Source organism: Nerophis ophidion, linkage group LG13 (genome assembly GCF_033978795.1).
Source record: "Nerophis ophidion isolate RoL-2023_Sa linkage group LG13, RoL_Noph_v1.0, whole genome shotgun sequence".
Taxonomy (NCBI): Eukaryota; Metazoa; Chordata; class Actinopteri; order Syngnathiformes; family Syngnathidae; genus Nerophis; species Nerophis ophidion.
This window is the reverse complement of record NC_084623.1, coordinates 53,126,324-53,147,980: the sequence shown is the minus strand read 5'-3', so window position 1 is coordinate 53,147,980 and position 21,657 is coordinate 53,126,324. Positions and strand designations below refer to the sequence as shown.

General features: G+C 38.9%; 1 protein-coding gene across 2 annotated transcripts in view; it reads left to right on the top strand.

Annotated features, from left to right (window-relative positions):
* The window catches only part of LOC133564729 (ankyrin repeat domain-containing protein 13B-like), a 114,686-nt gene that overhangs the window by 66,333 nt on the left and 26,696 nt on the right, over positions 1 to 21,657 (top strand). For both annotated transcript variants that reach the window (XR_009809315.1, XM_061919211.1), the window contains exons 3-8: positions 2,095 to 2,219; positions 9,554 to 9,599; positions 11,692 to 11,835; positions 13,693 to 13,933; positions 20,476 to 20,542; positions 21,199 to 21,280. Coding sequence is in view for 1 of the 2 variants with exons in the window: in XM_061919211.1 (XP_061775195.1) it covers positions 2,095 to 2,219; positions 9,554 to 9,599; positions 11,692 to 11,835; positions 13,693 to 13,933; positions 20,476 to 20,542; positions 21,199 to 21,280 (705 nt within the window). In the remaining variant the exon portion in view is untranslated. The remainder of the gene's footprint in view (positions 1 to 2,094; positions 2,220 to 9,553; positions 9,600 to 11,691; positions 11,836 to 13,692; positions 13,934 to 20,475; positions 20,543 to 21,198; positions 21,281 to 21,657) is intronic.

Below are 21,657 nucleotides of genomic sequence, written 5' to 3'. Positions count from 1 at the left end.
TAGTAATTGTTTATATACTCTGATAAATACAAGGGGGAATTACAAAAATAGAAGTGAAAAAATATTTTTAATAATTTGTGGCAACGTATTTATTATTAGGACTGTCAAAGTTAAAGCCTTTTTAAATGTGGTTATTTACCAAAAATATTGCATTAAATATGTATAAACACAGATTACTCACTCAGTTTATTTTGACTGCACATGCTCCTTTATCTTAACCGCCGATGGTTACCTGAAACATGGCTTCGGTTGCTATTAAGGATTGGTACTGAATTCGGTACTTTTATAGATACCAGCCAAAGTCCTTCGGTACTGCAGGGCACTGATTCATGCCATATTTCGATAACTTGTTATGTACAGTTGCAGAATCAACACCGGTACCATTTTCCATGCCAACAAAGCAAAAAGAAGGCACTCAAAAGTACAGTAAGGTTCTATTTTTCAAAATGTGCTGGATTGATGCAAATAATCATTGGATTCGCCAAAGACATGATAACGATGATAACAAATTTGGCAATGAAATTTAGAACATAGATGCTTGTTTCAATTAAACAGCTAGTGTGTATTAAGTACATTTTAACAACAAAATATTAGACTGGCTTATTCAACTTATTGGCAAAGACTACATCCTGGCTAAGGCAACACACTGCAGTCCTTGCACTTCTGCCATCTAATGTCTTGGAATTGCAGCTGCATGCAAAGTCTACTACAGGGGTGTCAAACCTATGGCCCCAGGGCCAGGTCAAGCCTGCAAACAGGTTTTATCCGGCCGGCTGGATGAGTTTGCTAAGTATAACAATTTACCTGGAATTTTTGAATGAAAGAAAAAACTGTTCTAGACGTGTCTACTGGATGTCGCAATAGCAATTCTTTGTATCTTTGTCGATGATGCTACATATGTACAAAAAAATAAACCACATGTTAGTACATCAGTTGAGAAAAAATATCAAACCACATAAATAACATACTGTAATTTGATTTTGATATACATTTTTTTATCTTGATAGATTTAAAATTAACACCAATGAGTTGACTGACGAACATCATATAATTTATCCAGAAAATATAAATAACGACAAATAAAGACAGAATGCTATTAACCGCAACATGCAAGTGTAAAAAAAACCCAACTACATTATGATTTGTACATTTTCAGAGCAATCACAGAAAACAATCTGAAGTTGTCTTTATTTTTAAGTTATCGTGCCATGATTTTACCAGTCCAGCCCACTTGGGAGTAGATTTTTCTCCATGTGGCCGCCAATCTAAAATGAGTTTGATACCTCTGGTCTACTAGATACTACAGTACAGTACAGTACAGTCCATGCAAATGAGCCACATAAGTGTAAGAAAACAATATACCTACTGTACAGCCTAACTCAGTGTTAAATGTTAAATAAATACAATTTGAATGTACAGAGAAGTCCCAAAAATGTTGTTCTAAATACTGTTGAGTATCGGTATCAACTCCCAGGTTCCTGGAATTGGTACCGTATCGGTTCAAAAATTGAAAGGTACCCATCCTTAGTTATTATTCGGTCAGTGTTCATATCATTGCAAAGAGTAAGGAGAGGCTGACTGGTGTCCTTGTGATGCTGTTACCAAGTTTTGAGTAAATAAATGATGTGCATTTAATCAAAACACTAAACAAATGTTTGTGTATGGCATCCTAACAATAAAACTGTATTTGTGTCAAAATGTTTTGGTCCTTTTGAAATAAAATTATGCAAGGAAGTCATTTAATAAGGTTAAACAAAAATCCAAAATGTGGTTAATCTGATTTTTTTTTTAAATTGTCTCACAGCACTGATTAATATAGGAGTTTCACAAATAAAACTTGTTCTGTCATTATTGCAGGTGTAAAACAGCCTGTAAGATTAGAAGAAAAGTAGTTACCTAATGGCCGGGGGCCAACAATGCGCAAATTTATTACACAGGGTTTTCCTTTGACCTACTTCGGTTTCTGGCTGCCGCTTTAAATTTCTCATGTACATCAATTTTAGATGAGGCCTGAATGATTGGCTCTGCTTTACCCTTCCTTCTCTCTCTCTCTCTCTCTCTCTCTCTCTCTCTCTCTCTCTTTCTCTCCCCCAGTTCTCCAGGAGGCCGTCAGTACCAGAGATCCGGAGCTGGTGCGTCTGGTGTTGCGTCACCGTGATTACCAGAGGACCGCTAAGAGATTGGCGGGCATCCCCGTCCTGCTGGAACGACTGCGCCAAGTGGGATTTCACACAAACACGCACATTTCACGCACACATTGACTCAACTCACGTGATAGGCGTGCAAGCAGTGGCACATTGATCTAAATAATGCATTTATTTCAGTTTTACATATTTATTACCTGTAAAACTATATATTCCTAGCTTTTTTTAAAAACATAAATAACTTATTAGACTTGGGGGATGCAGTCAGATGCAGCAACACTCATCGCTGCTTGTTATTCTATTTTTACTTAACTTCCATGAGGGATTTGTTGAATTTTACAGAGTGTCAAGTGCTGAGTAGCCAAAAATTATACTCAAGTAAGAGTACTGTTACTTTAGAGCAGTGCTTCTCAAACAGTGGGGTGGGCAGTAGCGCAATAGCGTATATGTTGACACATACCGATAAAAAAAATAAACATTCTCTTTGGGGTGGAGTGAAAAAATGATGTCCCCTGGAAAAATTTTACTCTGAGCAAGTGACAAATGGCCTCTTTAATGCAATGCTTCTTAAATAGTGGGGTGCCATGAGGTGCCGGGGGAAAGGGGCGTGAGAGGCAATAGCTTAATAGAATCTTTAGTGTTCGTAAGTAACTATCTTGACATAAAAAAATAAAGAAAATTCAGGGGGTTGTAAAAAAATGAGGGCCTCTACGGTGGGGCGTGACAGAAAATAATTGCTTTAGAGTAATATGGTTCAGGTAAATAGTCATCCTAATAAGTATTCATTGGAAAAGAATACTCAAGTACAGACGAACTGGTGAGTAATTTATTGATATAATTTTCCTGAGGGAACTCTCCTGAGTGAATCAATAAAGTACTATCCATCTATCTATCTATAATCATTAAGTTTTTAGTTTTTTTTGTCCTGTCCAGCATCAATAAAGTACCATCCATCTATCTATCTATAATCATTAAGTTTGTTTGTTTTGTCCTGTCCAGCTACTTATGCAAATCATATTGTTGATGTAGATGCCCATATTGGTTGTTTAGCTCGGTTGGTAGAGTGGCCGTGCCAGCAACTTGAGGGTTCCGGGTTCAATCCCCGCTTTCGCCATCAGTCATTGCCGTTGTGTCCTTGGTTTACATATAACTTGGATATTACGTTTCACTATGTAAAAGCACTTTGAGTCACTAGAGAAAAACGCTATATAAATATAATTCCCATCACTGTACAAATTAATTTACAAAAGAGAAATGTGGGATACTGCTCTTGTTAAATGCCCATCCATTTTCTAACGCTTATTCCCTTTGGGGTCACGGGGGATGCTGGTGCCTATCTCAGCTACAATCGGGCGGAAGCTGGGGTACACCCTGGACAAATCTCTACCTCATCGCAGCTCTTGTTAAATCTATTTATATTATCATTTGGTGCAGCCAGGCCAGAGCAGGAGGGGATAGAATAAGAAAAAAAGGAAGACAGAGAGGGAAATTGTGGGGACAAGAGGGGGATAAGACAGAGAGACAACAACAACAGCAAACACAATAACAACAACAACAGAACAACATCAGCAAAAAGGATATGTACAAATATGATGGTAAAAGTGATAGCAAAGAAGCAGTTAGTGAAATAAATAATAATACAGAAATGACAATCAAAGTTATTACACTACAAATGGAGCAATACAAATACCAATAGAAATAGCACTATTTATAATAAATAATAACAATAATTACCTCTTTCGTCAACAATACAGTCTTTCAAATGCAACAATACATATATGTAATGATAACTTGAAATACAAAAGAAAGCAGATAAATGGAGGGGAAGAAAGAGAAGCCAGCTATATTAACCTTGTAGATTGTTATAGTAACCATAAGTTAAGCTTTGTCAGTGTCCCATGTGTTACCCAGTTTACCGCAGGGCAGCAACGTTAATATATGTTTGATGAAACGTGATTATTTGCATGAGTGTATGTAAGTATATGTACTTGTGTATGTACAGTATGTGTATATGTATGTTTGTACAGTGAATGTATATGTACAGTATAGTATTTGTATATGTATGTCTGTACAGTGAATGTGCATGTGGATGTACAAAATTTTATTGTGTAGGTATGTACTCTATTTGTGTATATATGTGGGTGCCTAGGTACCTAAGTGTGTGCATATGTATGAATAAATGTGTGTATGTGAGTACATATGTGTATTTGTATGTACAATATTTTTGACTCCCAGTATGTGCGAGAGCCAGAGTACGGCCCCAGCCACCCAGAGAGTCCAACCCAAAACAACAACTAATTTTCAACAGTACTTTAACTACAACAGTAGCTGTTGTGTGTGTGTGTGTGAGAGACAATACTACTGCATGTGCTGCAAAATATGCACATTTTAGAGTCAATTATGGTGTCATCACAGGACTAATGTTAGCATATGCACAGCTAAAACTGAAAAAAAAAGCTACAATTTACAGCAACATGTTTTCTGTCGGGCTTCACGGTGGCAGATGGGTTAGTGCGTCTGCCTCACAATACGAAGGTCCTGCAGTCCTGGGTTCAAATCCAGGCTCGGGATCTTTCTGTGTGGAGTTTGCATGCTCTCCCCGTGAATGCGTGGGTTCCCTCCGGGTACTCCGGCTTCCTCCCACTTCCAAAGACATGGACCTGGGGATAGGTTGATTGGCAACACTAAATAGTGTGTGAATGTGAGTGTGAATGTTGTCTGTCTATCTGTGTTGGGCCCTGCGATGAGGTGGCGACTTGTCCAGGGTGTACCCTGCCTTCCGCCCGATTGTAGCTGAAATAGGCGCCAGCGCCCCCCGTGACCCCAAAAGGGAATAAGCGGTAGAAAATGGATGGATGGATGTTTTCTGTCGTTAGGCCTGGAAATCTTGCAGGCTGAAATGTGAACATTTCTACTGACACAGATGATACACATGTTATTTTTTTTGTAAGTTATTGACATTGCCTTGCATGACGTCATCTCAATTTTACAGTGTGTAGTTTGCGTGCGGTCATGTGACTGCCAGGGCCTCTTTCGATTGGTGAAAGGGAGTCAAACGTCACTCGTGCTAATGTTGGGTTAGTGAATGCGTTTCTTTGCAAACAGTAAGCAATATCCATCCATCCAATTTCTACCGCTTGTCCCGTTCAGATAAATATAGTGCTGATATGAATAAATGTAACTCTTTGCCATTTAATCTTCATTTTACTGCACACAGTTACATAAAGTTACATGTCATTAGGTACACCAGGATGTTCATGTAAGGAACCATAAGTGGCCATGTGGTAATAACACGGTGGTCAGCTGGTGCATAATAAGGAACAAATCATCGATTTTATCCGGAACATTCCCTCCTTTCTGTCAGTCTGGATTCCAGCCATCATCACACAAGAGAACAGATTTCCTTCTCTGCTATGAGCCCCTTGTTCATCTGGTATCTTTTTTTTCTCTTGCATCTTTTCTTCCCTTCCCAACCAGCTGATCTTCTTCTTGCCAATGTTTAACTTTGTTTAATGCACATTTGATAGGAAGTCGGGGGTTTCAAGATCAAGCGCACTATTTGACTATAGGCATGGGTTTGAATATCAAACACGTTCTTTGCCCTTTGACAAAGAGAAGAGGCAATTTTATGTAGATTAGCGATGCCTTGAGGCTTGCACTGATGGAAAAGGATGACATTCCAGGTCAGGTTGGTCTCAATCACGGCAGCATGCAAATGACTACAAATGCCGTGTGTTCCATACAATGCTGAGCCAAGGTCATGCATCCCAATCTTGGAGCTAGACCGGGAGGTTCAGATTTTCTGAGAAAACGACTTCAGAAAGGGCTAAAGTATTTTGATTCTGGCGATTACAACATGGCCAAGGCCAAAATGAAGAATAAACACTTGCCATCAGCCCCAACAGAGAAGGCTCGGATCACAGGTGGTCACATCCCGACACCTCAGGACCTGCCTCAGAGAAAGACCTCTATTGCGACAAGCAAACTGGCTGAGAGATGAGTGTTTTTGTAGCTTTATTATAGCTCGGTATAGCTCATTTGGTAGAGCGGCCGTGCCAGCAACTTGATGGTTCCAGGTTCGTTTCCCGCTTTGGCCATCCTAGTCACTGCCGTTGTGTACTTGGGCAAGACACTTTACCCACCTGCTCCCAGTGCCACCCACACTGGTTTAAATGGAACTTCGATAATGGGTTTCACTATGTAAAGCGCTTTGAGTCACTAGAGAAAAGCGCTATAAATAAATATAATAAAAAAAAAAAAGATGTTAGGCCACCACTTGTCAGGGTTTTGTGCAGGACTGAAATCTATTAGTCGGGTGGTCTGATAATGTAATCATTGAATTTGTTGCAAAAAACATGAAACGGATTTCGAACACAACAAACCAAAAATGAATGGTGTCCTGAATACCGATATTGGCCCTTTTGAGTATCGGCCATTACGATATTAATCCGATTCGATATAAGCACAAACCATAGATTATACTTTGATTATTTTGTAGCATGAATGTTAAAAAAGGCTTTAACAAGTGAACTTACTTAAAGAACAATGATAAGTATTAAAAAGACTAACCTCATGACAGATTTATGCTTTTAAAATGTAGTGTTAATTTATTATTTGGAGACACCGAGTGGTCACAATAATTCATAAATTTAATGATGGGGACATGTTTGTTACTGGATACTTTTTATTAGGCTTCTGCCTTGGTTATTTTGTATCTGTAAGTAATATGCAACTATAATTATTTGTCATTTGTCATGTTTTAGACAGCAATATTGTTCAATTAAGGACACATTTCATATGTCTAGCTATTGTCTGCTGAGCTGTTGATTAAGTACTAGCTCCTAGTAGCCTGTAGTCAACCATGTTTACATATTTTGTAAATGACTTCACCAAAACACAGGAAAAGACAAACCTTGTGTGCTTATTGGTGGGACATTTAGCAGTTAATTGGCTAATAAACACGCTGCAGGACTGCTGGTATCGGAGCTTCTATCTGAGATTTTAGATGCGAGCCGACACTTGTTTTTTTTTTTGCTGGTATCAGATTTGATATTCATAGCTGCTCTGAGATCGTTAGGTCGTGAGTTCAAATCCCGGCCGAGTCATACCAAAGACTATATAAAAATGGGACCCATAACCTCCCTGCTTGGCACTCAGCATCAATGGTTGGAATTGGGGGTTACATCACCAAAATTATTCCTGAGCACAGCCACCGCTGCTGCTCACTGCTCCCCTCACCTCCCAGGGGATGAACAAGGGGATGGGTCAAATGCAGAGGTTAATTTCCCCACATCTAGTGTCTGTGTGTGACTCTCAGTGGTACTTTAACTTTAACTTTGCTTTGTTTGATTTTCACATTCTCATATGTTTGGAACTACAAATGGAATTGCATCTTCTGCTTCTTTTTGTCATTAATTTTTTTTCCCGTTGCATAAGAAAACCTGAACGTGAGAGGTTTTTAAATGGGGGAGGGACTGCACTCGATTCACTAGATTTGCCGCTAGTCACTGCACATCGCGCTGTGTCACTCAATCGCAGATTTCTTTTTAAAGCATACGTTACAGCTCTTAGTCGAAAATTGCATTTTTAAGCGTAGAAATGGCTAAATGAACTAAAAATATCAATACCACAGTCATCATCATCAGCCGTTGTCAGTCCACTGCTGGACGAAAGCCTCAGCATGTTTCTGCCATTTGGCGTATTTTTCATGCTGGTTATTAGCCTACACCTTCCACGCTGGCTTGGTGCGGGTAGGAAGGGTTATTTTATATCAGAGCTCCTTCTCCTAGACTAATTGCCTTACTGGGCTGTTGAACTTATTCTGTCCTGTTTGTTGTCCGCGCCCCATTTACCCAGGGACCCGCTCAGCTTTATGGCGCTGACCGCCCGCCAGTCACAAGAGAAGGTGCAAACGGTTCTTTGTGTGCATTTTATAGACGTTAGTTGGGACTCACTAACCCCACACACAACCTCCCATCTCATGCCTGGATGTAGTTTAACGTCATACCCAGGACACTTAACGTAATACCACAGTAGCAGTGTGTAAATGAGAGCAAACCAATCAGAGCCCACTGTGTGGTATCGTGGCCACTGATTGGCTCAGCCTCAAGGACCATTACTATGTTGTATTAAATGAGTGTAAAGATGACTATGTGGGTGTTATTTAATCTTTATAGGGCCCTCATGATGTTAAAACCCTATTTAGAAGATCATAAACAAGTTTCAGTCACAGTCTATCAACATATTTTATTTATAATTAATTATTCCTACTTCGTTGACATTCATTAACCACAGTCAGGCCCACAACTGTGACGGTATCGTGGCATTGTCATGTGGATGGTGCTCTTCCAAGACGCAGATCGGGCTCGGACACAGCATACAGGTAAGAAATAAAGATTTATTTAAACTAAAACAGGCTAGGAACAGAAACTCTGGTGCTAATGCAGAAAAGGCAAACAAAGAGCTACTAGCATGTGAGCTAGGGAAACAAACAAAACATTTGCACGAGGCACGACAGGTAAAACAAAGAACTAGCATATGAGCTAGTAAACACAAGAGGCTAAGCGTGGAAGCTAGCGAGTACCAAAACAGAGTTTTACCAGAGTAGGGAGTCCACGATGTCACCGATTGCGCGTAGCAAACTCGACGAGCCGAGGACGAGTAAATGAAACAGGCAGGTTAAATAGAGTCTCTAATGAAAAGCAGGTGTGCTAACAAAGGCAGGTGGGACAAATCAGAAACCATGGTGACAACAACAAACAAGGAAGTGCACAGGCTAAGAATCGGAAGAGTCAAACAACAAACAAGAAACACAAAAGACTCAAAACCCAAAACCATATATGATCCGGGAGGTAAATCATAACACACAACCAATTAACAGATTTCTTCTGCTGCGTCTTCTTATTCTCTGGCATGCCAGATGCTTTAAAATGTGTCCATGAGCAGGTATTGGTAAATGTATTTGCCTTCAAATTTGCATTTATTATTATTATGAAATACGAAATGTATATTACAATGTTGAAACAACGGATGGACATGCAGCCAAGCTCTCACACACAGTATCTGCTTGTGTAACAGTCCCCGGTGTAGACAGACTCTTCCATACTCATGTGGTTGACAGCAAGCCCCCATACTTACACAACGTGCACTCAAGCACACACTTGCAAATGTCACGCCTCCGCTGCTCTCACCCACATCATTATCTGTCGATCATGTGCTATTATTTATTGCACATAATACACAAGCAGCTTTTTGTGCCAGCCTCACCTCCTTTGGCAGGCATTGTTTAGTCTATTCACTCTCCATTGTTTTCTCCTCATTCACCGTCTTTAAAGTCATTGTTTTGCCAATTGTATGTTTCTATCAATGGCTTTGACATTACCAGTGGTTGCATCATTTGTTCTCTGCAGGCCCAGGATTTCTATGTGGAGATGAAATGGGAATTTACCAGCTGGGGTGAGTGCATCGTTTTCATTACAGTCACTGAAGCAGGACAGTTGCATCCCTCCGTCCACCCTTTCATCCCTACATCCATCGGTCCATCCTTCCATTGACCATCTGTCCATCCTTTCTTCCATCCATTCATCTGTCTGTCCGTCCATCCTTTCATCCATTCATCTGTCCATCCATCCATGCATCCATGTTCTACCGCTTGTCCCTTTTTGGGGTCGCTGGGGCTGCTGGAGCCTATCTCAGCTGCATTCGGGCGGAAGGCGGGGTACACCCTGGACAAGTCACCACCTCATCACACGGCCAACACAGATAGACAGACAACATTCACACTGACATTCACACACTAGGGCCAATTTAGTGTTGCCAATCAACTTATCCCCAGGTGCATGTCTTTGGAAGTGGGAGGAAGCCGGAGTACCCATCATTCATTTATCCATCCATCTCTCCATTCATCCATTCATCCATCCACCCATAGGTCCATGCATCCACCATCCATACTTCCATCATTCAGCAGTCCATCCATTCATCCATCAATCGGTTCATCTATACTCCATCATCTATCCAACCTTCCACCAGTCCATCTCCCCTTCCATTTGTCTACCCACCTGTTTGTTGGTCCATCCCTTCATCCATTCATCTGTCCATCCATCGTCCATCCAACTGTCCACCCATTCTTTCATCCATTCATCTGTCCATTCATTTACCCATCCATCAATCCTTCCATCCCCCGTCTCTTTCTCCATCCTTTCTTCCACCCACCTATCCATTCATCCATCTATCCGTTCATCCATCCATCTGTCCATAGTTAGATGGACAGATGGATTAATCCATCCATTAATTTACCTGTCAGTCCATCCATCATCAATCTATCCATCTATTCACCTACCTGTCATCCAACAGTTCACCCATTTGCCTGTCCAGCCTTACAGTATTTCATCCGTCCGTCCATCCATTCATCCCTCCATCCATCCATCCATCTATTATCCACCCATCCACCCTTCTTTCCATCCATTAATCTGTCTGTCCTCCCAGCCATCATCCATCCAACTATCCACCCATCCCTCTATCCTTTCCTCAATATGTCCATTCATCCAATCTGTCTATCCTTCCGTTCATCCATCCACCTATCCTTCCATCCATCTGCCCATCTATCTGTCCATCCATCCATCTGTTCATCCATGCCCCGATATATCCAGCCTTCCGCCAGTCTATCTGTCCATCTTTCCATACCTTCATCCGTCTGTCCATCTTTCCATCTATCTGTCCATCCATCCATCCTTGCATCTATTAATCTGTCTGTCCTCCACCTGTCTGTCTATCCATCCTTTCATCCATTCATCCGTCCATCCATCTATGTATCTACCCACCTGTCCGTCTGTCCATCCTTCTATCATTCATCTGTCCATCCATCACTCATTTACTGTCCCCCATTTATCCATCCACCATCTGTTGGTGCATCCGTCGTTCCTTCCATCCATCTATCATTCATCCATCTGTCCGCTCATCAATCCATCTAAGATCTGTCCCTCCACCTGTCTGTCAAATCTTCCATCAGTTTATTCATCCATCCATGTGTAAATCCTTACATGATAAATGATAAATGGGTTGTACTTGTATAGCGCTTTTCTACCTTCAAGGTACTCAAAGCGCTTTGACACTACTTCCACATTTACCCATTCACACACACATTCACACACTGATGGAGGGAGCTGCCATGCAAGGCGCCAACCAGCACCCATCAGGAGCAAGGGTGAAGTGTCTTGCTCAGGACACAACGGACGTGACGAGGTTGGTACTAGGTGGGATTTGAACCAGGGACCCTCGGGTTGCGCACGGCCACTCTCCCACCGCGCCACGCCGTCCCTGTTTGTCAATCCATTCATCCATCTTTCCATCCTCCCATCATCTGTCAATACATCATCCATCCATTAATGTATCCATCCATCTATTCTTCTCACAATCCATTCATCCATCCATCCGCTCATCCATCCATATGTCCATCCATTCAAACATCCAACCATCCACTGTATAAAAGTGACTTGAATGCAGTGTTGTAGACATTTAGAATTGAACTGCAATATGTATTTGTCCTTAGTGCCCCTCGTGTCTCGTATCTGCCCGAGCGACACGTACAGGGTTTGGAAGAGTGGCCAGTGTCTCCGTGTTGACACTACCCTGACTGGATTTGAACAAATGACCTGGCAGAGAGGAAACCGAAGCTTCATTTTCAGGGGACAAGGTCAGAGCTTTTACAACAGCCATCTTATGTTTGTGTAATATAGTACAATAGTACCTCTAGTTGGCATTGCCAGTGTCACAGTGAACCCCGTAAGATCCGACCACAACATCCAGTGTCCCAATCCCTAGCTTGTTAGCTAATAGCTAACCAGACAACAAGAAGAAGCGGATGATAGCCATTGCATTAAAGGAAGAAATAATTAAAAGAGGTGATCGTGTAGCCGACTGGGTGAAGTAGTACAAGCGTAGCTCTGCTAGTCTGTACCATGCTGAAGCACAATGAGTCGATTAGGCCAGCAGCTTTATTTAAACACATGAAGCCGCTGATGGTGTGTTTGACAAAGAAGCAGCTCTCAGGTGATACTGTAGAAATCGTCTTTACATGATTAATGCTGTACATTAATACTACATTACTTCATAAAACTACTGTAATTGATAATGGTACATTCAACTGTATTGTTTTTCATACAATCTTTTGTATTTAGAAGTTAATGTTCAACTTATCAAAAAAAAAAAACATGTTACATGTTGAAACTGTATTTTGGGGGCCCTAAACGGAACACGTTAATTTAATTTAATTTCTTGGGGAACATTAATTTGAGTGTTACGAGTAGAGATGTTTCAATCAGAGTTTTATGTTGCTAATTCCGATACCTGTCATCCGTGAGTGAGATCGACCGATACCAATATTGATTGCATACACAGTATTAACTATAAGTTTTTCAACATATTTATGGTGAATGCTATTGAAAATAACAGCACAATAATTGAATTAGTTCCCTATTTAATTTAATTACATACAATTATTTGAGCAAAACTACTACTACAAATACTACTACTGTTACTACTACTATTACTACTACTACTACTATTATCTACTTTTCATTTATATCCTTTGGTTTTTGCCTCTTAAAGTACTCTTGTGTACAGGGAATCATTCTGAGTTGGTGAACATTAACAAAAACAACAAAAAATATTTTGATCATTTTAATCGTTATAGACTCTTGTTAATCTGTTCATTTTCTGTTAATATCTGCTTATTTTCTGTTGTAACATTGTTCCATCTACATTTCTTAATTTTTTCATTGTGTAATTTAAAGCTATCTTAGTGTTTTGCTTAGCTATTAGCATGCCTGCTCCTGGCTCGCTTTTAAAGTATAACAATGTTTAGCCTCACCCTCCAGTGATAATGTTACGTGATAGTGTTACTTAAAATACTAAGAAATGCAGTTTATTTTCCGTTAAGGAGGTGATTATTATTAGCTTATGTGAGCGGTTCCACACTGTGCATAGAGACGCATTATTAGCTGCTAGCCACTTGTCTGGTGGGGGTCTAAAAATAAATAATGTCAGCCAAAGAGGATCGGCGTCTGAAATCGGCATTAAAAGGCATCAATCAATGGTAATAATCCGCATATCCATAGTTACAAGCTTTAGGTACCACTGGAAGTTAGTTTGGCGGCATGAGTCCAAAATAGTATTTGTAAATCACATGTTTCACTGGACATATAAGTGTGAAATAAAGGCAATCCCCAGAGGAATGAGATGTCTGTGTTTTTCCAGGATGATGCTTTATGCTCCTGCCTTTTTAGATCTTTTCACAACTTGTCCTATACATACTCATCTCCCCTGGCCCCAACACTACTCATTTTATTGTTATCTTTGCTTCTCTTTCATGTGATAAAATTGTTTTTTTAGCGACAGCTTTCATTTATGAGGCTCTGTTTCTTTCCTATTTTACATTTTTAGTATTTGTTCTCCCTATATCAAATATTCTCACTTTACATGCTCAATTTCTTAAGAACACTTAATGTACATTGTCCTCTGACTCCATTGTGGCCTGACTCCCATCTCTCAGACTCCAACGCAGAGGTGATGGAGGTTGACCACGACAGGCAGCTGGTGTTCTGTGAGACCTTGTGCGTCTCGTCTCTCACTGCGCTTTCACCTGGCCGGGGTAAAGGCGGCGCCTGCAACAGTACAACGGCCGGTCTGGGGCTCCTTGGGGGAGTCCAGCCCAGTGATGAGCAGGTGGCGGGACGGCTCTCTGCCCCCGTGGTGACCACTCAGCTGGACACTCGCAACATCGCCTTTGAAAGGTCAGATGCAGCAATTCTAAACAAATGTAAAACTAATGCTCAACTTATCATTTTATTCTGGAATGGAGATACATATTGCACACAAACATTCACACTATAGACTATTTCAGACTTGAAATTTGTTGAACATATATATAATAAATATATATGTGTGATTATATATATATATATACATATATATATAGATATGTTTATATATATATGCTTGTATATACGTGTATATGTGTTTATATATATATTAAATATATGTGTTTATATATACATATATATATGTATATATGCAGTGGGGCAAAAAAGTATTTAGTCAGCCACCGATTGGTGGATACATGGATGATACAGCAGAAGATTGGGAGAATGTCATGTGGTCAGATGAAACCAAAATAGAACTTTTTGGTATAAACTCAACTCGTCGTGTTTGGAGGAAAAAGAATACTGAGTTGCATCCCAAAAACACCAGACCTACTGTGAAGCATGGGGGTGGAAACATCATGCTTTGGGGCTATTTTTCTGCTAAAGGGACAGGACGATTGATCCGTGTTAAGGAAAGAATGAATGGGGCCATGTATGGTGAGATTTTGAGCCAAAACCTCCTTCCATCAGTGAGAGCTTTGAATGGTTGACCAAATACTTATTTTCTACCATAATTTACAAATAAATTCTTTAAAATTTAAAGTGGGAAAACTTGCACAACCGGTGGCTGACTAAATTCTTTTTTACCCCACTTTATGTATGTATATACATATATGTATATATGTAATATATATATATGCTGACGGGATCTGGCTCACGGGCTGTAGTTTGGGGACCTTTAATCGAACTAAAGCCAGTGACGTATAGTGTACAGAATTAACCTGTTTTTCTGTGTACACTTAGGAAGTACAATTTTATATTCACATTTTTGTCATTTCTTAATATTTCTGCTTTTTATATAAATGCATGCATTTTATTCGTAGTGATTCTTTGTGTATTGTTTTCTGTATTTTTAAAATGCTTTTATGCGAAGTAGTAATGTTATTGTCAAAGCATAGGAATACGGCACTGTCACGCCAAATTTCTTCCCCCTTACAAAAACCTCCCCTCCCCATTTACTTCCGGGGTCATGATTAATACAGACGTTTTGTTAACGCTATATTATAAAAATATAACACTATATTATAAAAATACAGACGTTTTGTTAACGCTATTTTATGAAAAAAAATTAAATACAAATTTACAAACACAAGCTATGGGATGACAAATATACTTCCGGGGTCACATTTCCTCTTATGTCATCCCATATTTATAATATAGCGTTAACAAAACATCTGTATTAATCATGACCCCGGAAGTAAATTGGGGGGAAGGTTTTTGTAGGGAGAAGAAATTTGGCGTGACAGCACCACTTTATAGAATGTTTACAATGAAAACAAAAACAGTCAATATTTCGTAATTATTCCTACCAATAGAGTAATATTGGTGTAAATTTAAATGATTCTGATCTACATCTACTACATCTACGACTACCAATAATTGTTACCTTGATTAAAAAAAAAAAAAAAAACAACTATAAAAACAAGCCAGTCTTTTGAATAGATCTTTGAAAGGAACTGCTCCTAAAGATCTGGCTTCCCTTAAAGAGCCTTAAATCCCATCTCTATTCTGGAGCTCAATCTAACTTAAAACAGTCACTTTTATTTCAAATGTTGATCCAAAATCGGAGGAAAACATGAATATTTTAGAAAAGTATGTTATTTTTATACATTTTTATGGTCTTCTTAATTACTTACGTTTATTTGCAATTTGTAGGTGGTCTTCAATATATTTGATGTACTATAGTTATTTTCTTTTTCTTATTATTTTTTGTGTGTAATGAGATTTTTCAAATATGTAATGAAAGAAGGGAAACAATGTACAGTATATACAGTACTACAGTATATAATGGTTGACCAGCCCCAATTCTTATTCTTCACGGTGGCTTAACAGGGATTTACACCTTCTACTGTAATTGTATGGAAAGCCCTTTCAACGGACAATTTTACTTACTGCTGCTTTGTAACAGCTGTTAGTTTTTGGTTATTATTTCGGCACACAAAAAAAGGAAAGATATGATGTCCAAGTTGAATAAGAGACAAAAGTCTAAATCTCAAGGCAAGTTGTAATTAATAAAATTTATCAGCTTAATCTCCCTAGACACTTAAGCAATGTATTACTGCCCAATTAGAACTTCCTGTATTTAAACACACCACAGCACCTCACGATACTTATTTCTTGACAAAGTTAGCTCGGTGGTAGAGTGGCCGTGCCAGCAACTTGAGGGTTGCAGGTTCGATTCCCGCTTCCGCCATCCCAGTCACTGCCGTTGTGTCCTTGGGCAAGACACGTTACCCACCTGCTCCCAGTGCCACCCACACTGCTTTAAATGTAACTTAGATATTGGGTTTCACTATGTAAAGCGCTTTGAGTCACTAGAGAAAAGCGCTATATAAATATAATTCAATTCAATTCAATTCAAAAGTTCCTAGCACTTTGGACTGCAACGACAGAAAGGGAAATTTTTTTTTTGTAATGGAGATTGAGGCAAAATAATAAGAACATTGTGAGGATTACAGAGTCTTGGAAAGAATTGATAGGATTATGATATTAAATTTTACTTTGTAGCGTGCCAGTCATCATTTCTATTTGAAAATAAATAACATTTTCTGAGAAACAAGAACATGATGTATGATATATGCTCCTGATATATCTCTCCGTTACGCTCCATGTAGGCAGCCACAAATTTCAGTCGAGTTTGACAGTTTCGAATTTAGAGCAGGCATTTCTTTCTTGGTCGGCAACTTGTCAGTCCATGGCGATGTAAAACTTGACCATGGACAATGACAGTGCTGTTCGACTAGTTGTTTTTTTTAATCGATGGCTATGAAAAGAAAAAGGGTAGATTTAAGTTATCTCTGCTTCTTTTTGGACATGCAGTAATGGAAATTGGAAATATGTGCTGTATCGTAATGTAAATGTATGCAGGTTTGACTTAAACTAACACCATAAGAATAGGCTCTAAACCACGCGTCGGGAACCTTTTTAGCTGAGAGAACCAAGAATCCAAATATTTTAAAATGTATTTCCGTAAGAGCCATATAAAAAAAATGTCAACACTGAACAACTAAATGTATGCCTTTTAAAGTAAGACCAACATTTCTAGAGTATAAAAGGTCTCTTATTCTTTGTAATAATATTGTTATTCTGAAGCTAACTGTGGAGGGGGCGTGGCCTGCGGGCCTGCAGCAAAGCGGGGTGTTGCCAGGATCAGCCTCGAAATCAGCGACAGATGCGTAGATGGCCCACCTTTGCCTTGTTATCTAATCACCTGTCGCTCTGTTATAAGCAGCAGCCAAGAGGAGAGACGGGGTTGAGGTTGGAGCCAGAGCACGAGCGAGAACGAAAGAGGAAAAGGCAATTGCTAGGAAGCAACTGAGAGACTTATTGAAAAATAAAACAATATTGTAACCCTGAAACAGGCTCTCATGTCGGTGCTTGGTGGTCTGGAGAACCCCCAGGAGGGCAAGCCCAACACTAACCAATAATAAATACATAACTTCTTACCATTAACGCAACTTCTTGAACAGGTGCGTTAGTAAACGGATGGATGGATTCAAAATGCTTGAGAATTTTTTATATTTTGAGCGTTATTTTTAACACTGTGATTACAAGTGGAATTATTCATTACTTATCGTGTTACGCAATGTCAGCTCAGATTTATCCGAGAGCCAGATGCAGTCATGAAAAGAGCCACATCTGGCTCTAGAGCCATAGGTTCCCTACCCCTGCTCTAAACAGTCTGTCTTTAATATTACTTGTGAACACCCTAGTGCCGTGTTTTTTAACCAAAGGGTCAATAGTGAGCCGCGAGCGCCCTCTAGAAGACTGCCGAAAAATATCTGTTAATCAGCTGTGATTCGTCTAGACCAGTGGTCCCTAAACTACGGCTCGCAGGCCAGATATGGCCCGCCAGCATACAAAATCCGGACAGTGTGATTTATTTTTTTATTTTTTTTTATTATTATTTTTTTAATCTGTCCTTTCTAGCCCATCAGTCAATCCATTTTATACCACTTGTTACTCTCAGGGTCTCTTAACCGCTCAGGCAAATTATATTGTCTATATGTGCATTTTCCCATCGTGTGGCAAGTTCAGGGTCTTACAGTCAATTAGTGCAAGAAGGAAAAAAATGGCAAAACCGTTGGGGAAATGTAATATATATATATATATATATATATATATATATATATATATATATATATATATATATATATATATATATATATGTATATATATATTTTAATTTAATTAATTATTATTTTTTATTTTTTTTTAAAGCCCGGCCCCTGGCCACATTTTTTAACACAATGCGCCCCCCGGGTCAAAAAGTTTGGAGACTAGATGGCAGCAGTATACAGTTGTTATAGACCTTTTCAGCACTTGAGGCAGTTACGGGAATCTCAGACCAGAGTAGTGTATAAAGAGAGAGAAGTGTTTTGCCGCAAAAAATATTACTACAGTGTTGAAGCTGTATTTTCATTTGCACTTTAATTGTATCGACAGATTAGTTAAGAAACATATTCATTATTAATTTGGTTTATTTATTTCAGCCCAACATGAATTTACTGTATTGTAAATGTATGCTTCGTCAATCCCTCCTTATGCAGTATATCTAAAATGTATGATCTAAATAAATAATAATCTTAATTAAGTAGGTTAAATATATACATTGAATTAGATTAAAATCAAGAGTCCCATTGCTATTTTACTGTTCATTTTTTAGTTAAGAACCCTGCGAGAGGCTAAAGGGCACATTGCACATATTTAGAAAGTTGCGAACATGTTTTGATGCTCTAACTATGAAAATATCCAATTCCTAATTCTTACTTTGCGGAAATTAATTTACCACGGCCAGGCCCGCAACCAATTAACAGTAATAAACGAGGATGTACTCTATTCCTGTTGATGACCAGAAGTAGATATGGCTATGGGGGTCTGAGTGTGTGCATAAAAGACACAACCAATAAAAACTGTTCAAGTATGTTTTTAATTAAATATTAAGAAATAATGTATTATCAATCATTTGAAAGTTGCATAAAGATGTGTATTTACTATAGGGTATAATGTTTAAACAAAAATCAAAAAGATTACATTGACAACTACAATTCAGTTCGATCCAATATGTTCAATGTTACTGTACACTAAAAAATGCTTTTTTTTTTTTTTTGGGGTTAGTTTTGGGTTAAATTTTGTAGTTATTTTTATGAAGAGCGATCAATTTTTGGGGTTATAAGGGTATTATTTCAACTAAATTTCTTGTATTTCAAAACTATGAACCATTTTTTTTTTTTATTAATGAGTAATGCATTTTTGGGTAAAAGGCTTTTTTTTAATTAAAAAGGTACTTTTTTCTTGAAGGGAATTTTATTAAGGATTAATGTCATTAACATTATTTACAATCAGACAACTTATGTACATGCATGCTGTATAGAACTACTATTGTCATGAACCACCACCCAGATCATGTTTGTGTAGTTTTTGACTCCCTCAGTTCCTGTTTTGAGCACCCCTCGGTTTGTGTTTTAGTTGCCATGACTGCAGATTGTTTTCACCTGCTTCTGATTAGTGTTTGTGACGCTCACCTGCTCCTTGGCACTAATCAGAGAGCTACTTATGCCCTGCTTTTCGCCACACTCAGTCTGGCTTTCTTATTTGCTTCCACGCAACAGTTACGACGGCTGTTAATTTGAGTCCTGAGCTATGCTTTGCCTTTTTGTTTGCCTGTTTACATGCTAAGCTTTTCTTGTTCACTATTCCATTAGATTCCTGTGCTATCGGCACACTGGTGCTCTTTTGTTTGTATCCCGCATGATTTATAGACAACAAATCATTTCCTTACCTGCATTTTGCCTCCGTAGCCCCGTCTGCATCCTAGGAGAACGATCCACGCAGTAAAACGCGACACAGACTATGACCATATGGCAATTCTTGTAAAAAAAATGTCACTCATATCTTGCTTTTGAGTGTATTTTAATGGAATAAAAATAATGTTGATCAGTAGTTGGGAATCAGTCGGACAAACTTGCAGTAAAATGTATAATTTTTAACCAACTATTGGGTCAATGAGCCCAAAATTGCGCAACTCAATAGTTGGATCTTGAATAACCCAACATTGTAGTGAGCATAACTCAGCTTTTGTGTGAAATAAATTCAACCCAATAGTTGGGTTATGAATCAATCAACATGGAGTTAGCATAACTCAACTTTTGGGTTAAATAATTCACCCCAGTAATTTGGTCGGGAATAAACCCAGCATTAAGTTATCTTAACTCAACTTTTTGGTAAAATAATTCAACGCAAAAGTTGGGTTGAAACAAATTAACCCAAAATGTTGAGTTAGAATAACTTAAATAAGGGGTTTGTCCTTTTCTGAACCATCAGTTGGGTTGAAATTGGGTTATTTTTTAACCCAACATTTTTTTGTTTGTGTGAATCAATCAAAGCAATGTACTGTGGAATCCTCTTTGCAGGAATAAGACGGGTATCCTGGGCTGGAGGAGTGAGAAAACTGAGACTGTGAACGGATACGAAGCCAAGGTAGAGCGTGCTGACAGACGTCGGATTTTTCACACTGTCCAGATAAAACACTATTATCTAAACGTGATGGATTATTTCCTGACGTGACACTTCAACGCAACTGTCTTGTTCAAGCGCATTAATAAAGTGAATTTAAATTTAGCTATATAAAAAATTACATGCTTGAGTTACCATCACAACTTGTAAGTATTGCCCCTAAAGTCGGAACCCCCAAACTATCCCAGACAATGGAGATTGTTTTCTGAAGCGTCACGAGGGATGGATTGTCAGACATGGAGGATCATTTATCTTGAGTGGTTTAAAAGCAATTACGACAGGCTCAGCAGCGACAATGCTGTTTTCTACATCACTGATCCAGATTACAGATAAGATAAACAGACAAACTCAGTTTACCTGCTCTGTTCTCAACCATTTGGCATCCGGGTTTCTATTTTCACTTCTTTCCTCTTGTGTAGAGTAGCTTGATAGGGTTGTGAGAGAACATTACAGTGTGATGGATTGTGTTGCTGTACTGTATATTATTGCACGGTGAATTTTTTTTAAAATCTTTTTATGATAGTGATAAAAATGAGCTGCTATTTATTGCCCCGAGTCCCATCATTTGGTACGTTACTTTGTCATCCCAATGATGCTAAGCCTTCTTTTCATTTTTTTAGGTCTACGCTGCTTCCAATGTGGAGCTTATCACTAGGACCCGAACGGACCATTTGTCAGACCAGAACAAGAACAAGATTAAAGGTAATTGAATACAGTGTTCCTAGACCACCCGCGAATGGCGAAAAACTGCTAGTAATTGACACCCACAAAAAAGTATATATATCGCTCCTCCCCCTCCAAATCCTCCCATTACTCATGTTCTTCTTTGGTTTCGGTTCAACGTTTTCAATTAAAGTGACTTCTATTATTATTAGAATACATTCAGCTCAAGACCCAACCCTGTTTCTCTTCAATTGCTATTGTTGACTTTCGACAATCCTGTTTAAGCCCGAAATATGTCTCACACATTTATAAAAGGGATTTTAACATGTGAAGGAGCATGAGCGATCAAACTACATTGTGCGATTAAATACATAATTTATGCGGTAATGTTTTGGAACTACTGTATTTTCCAGGCT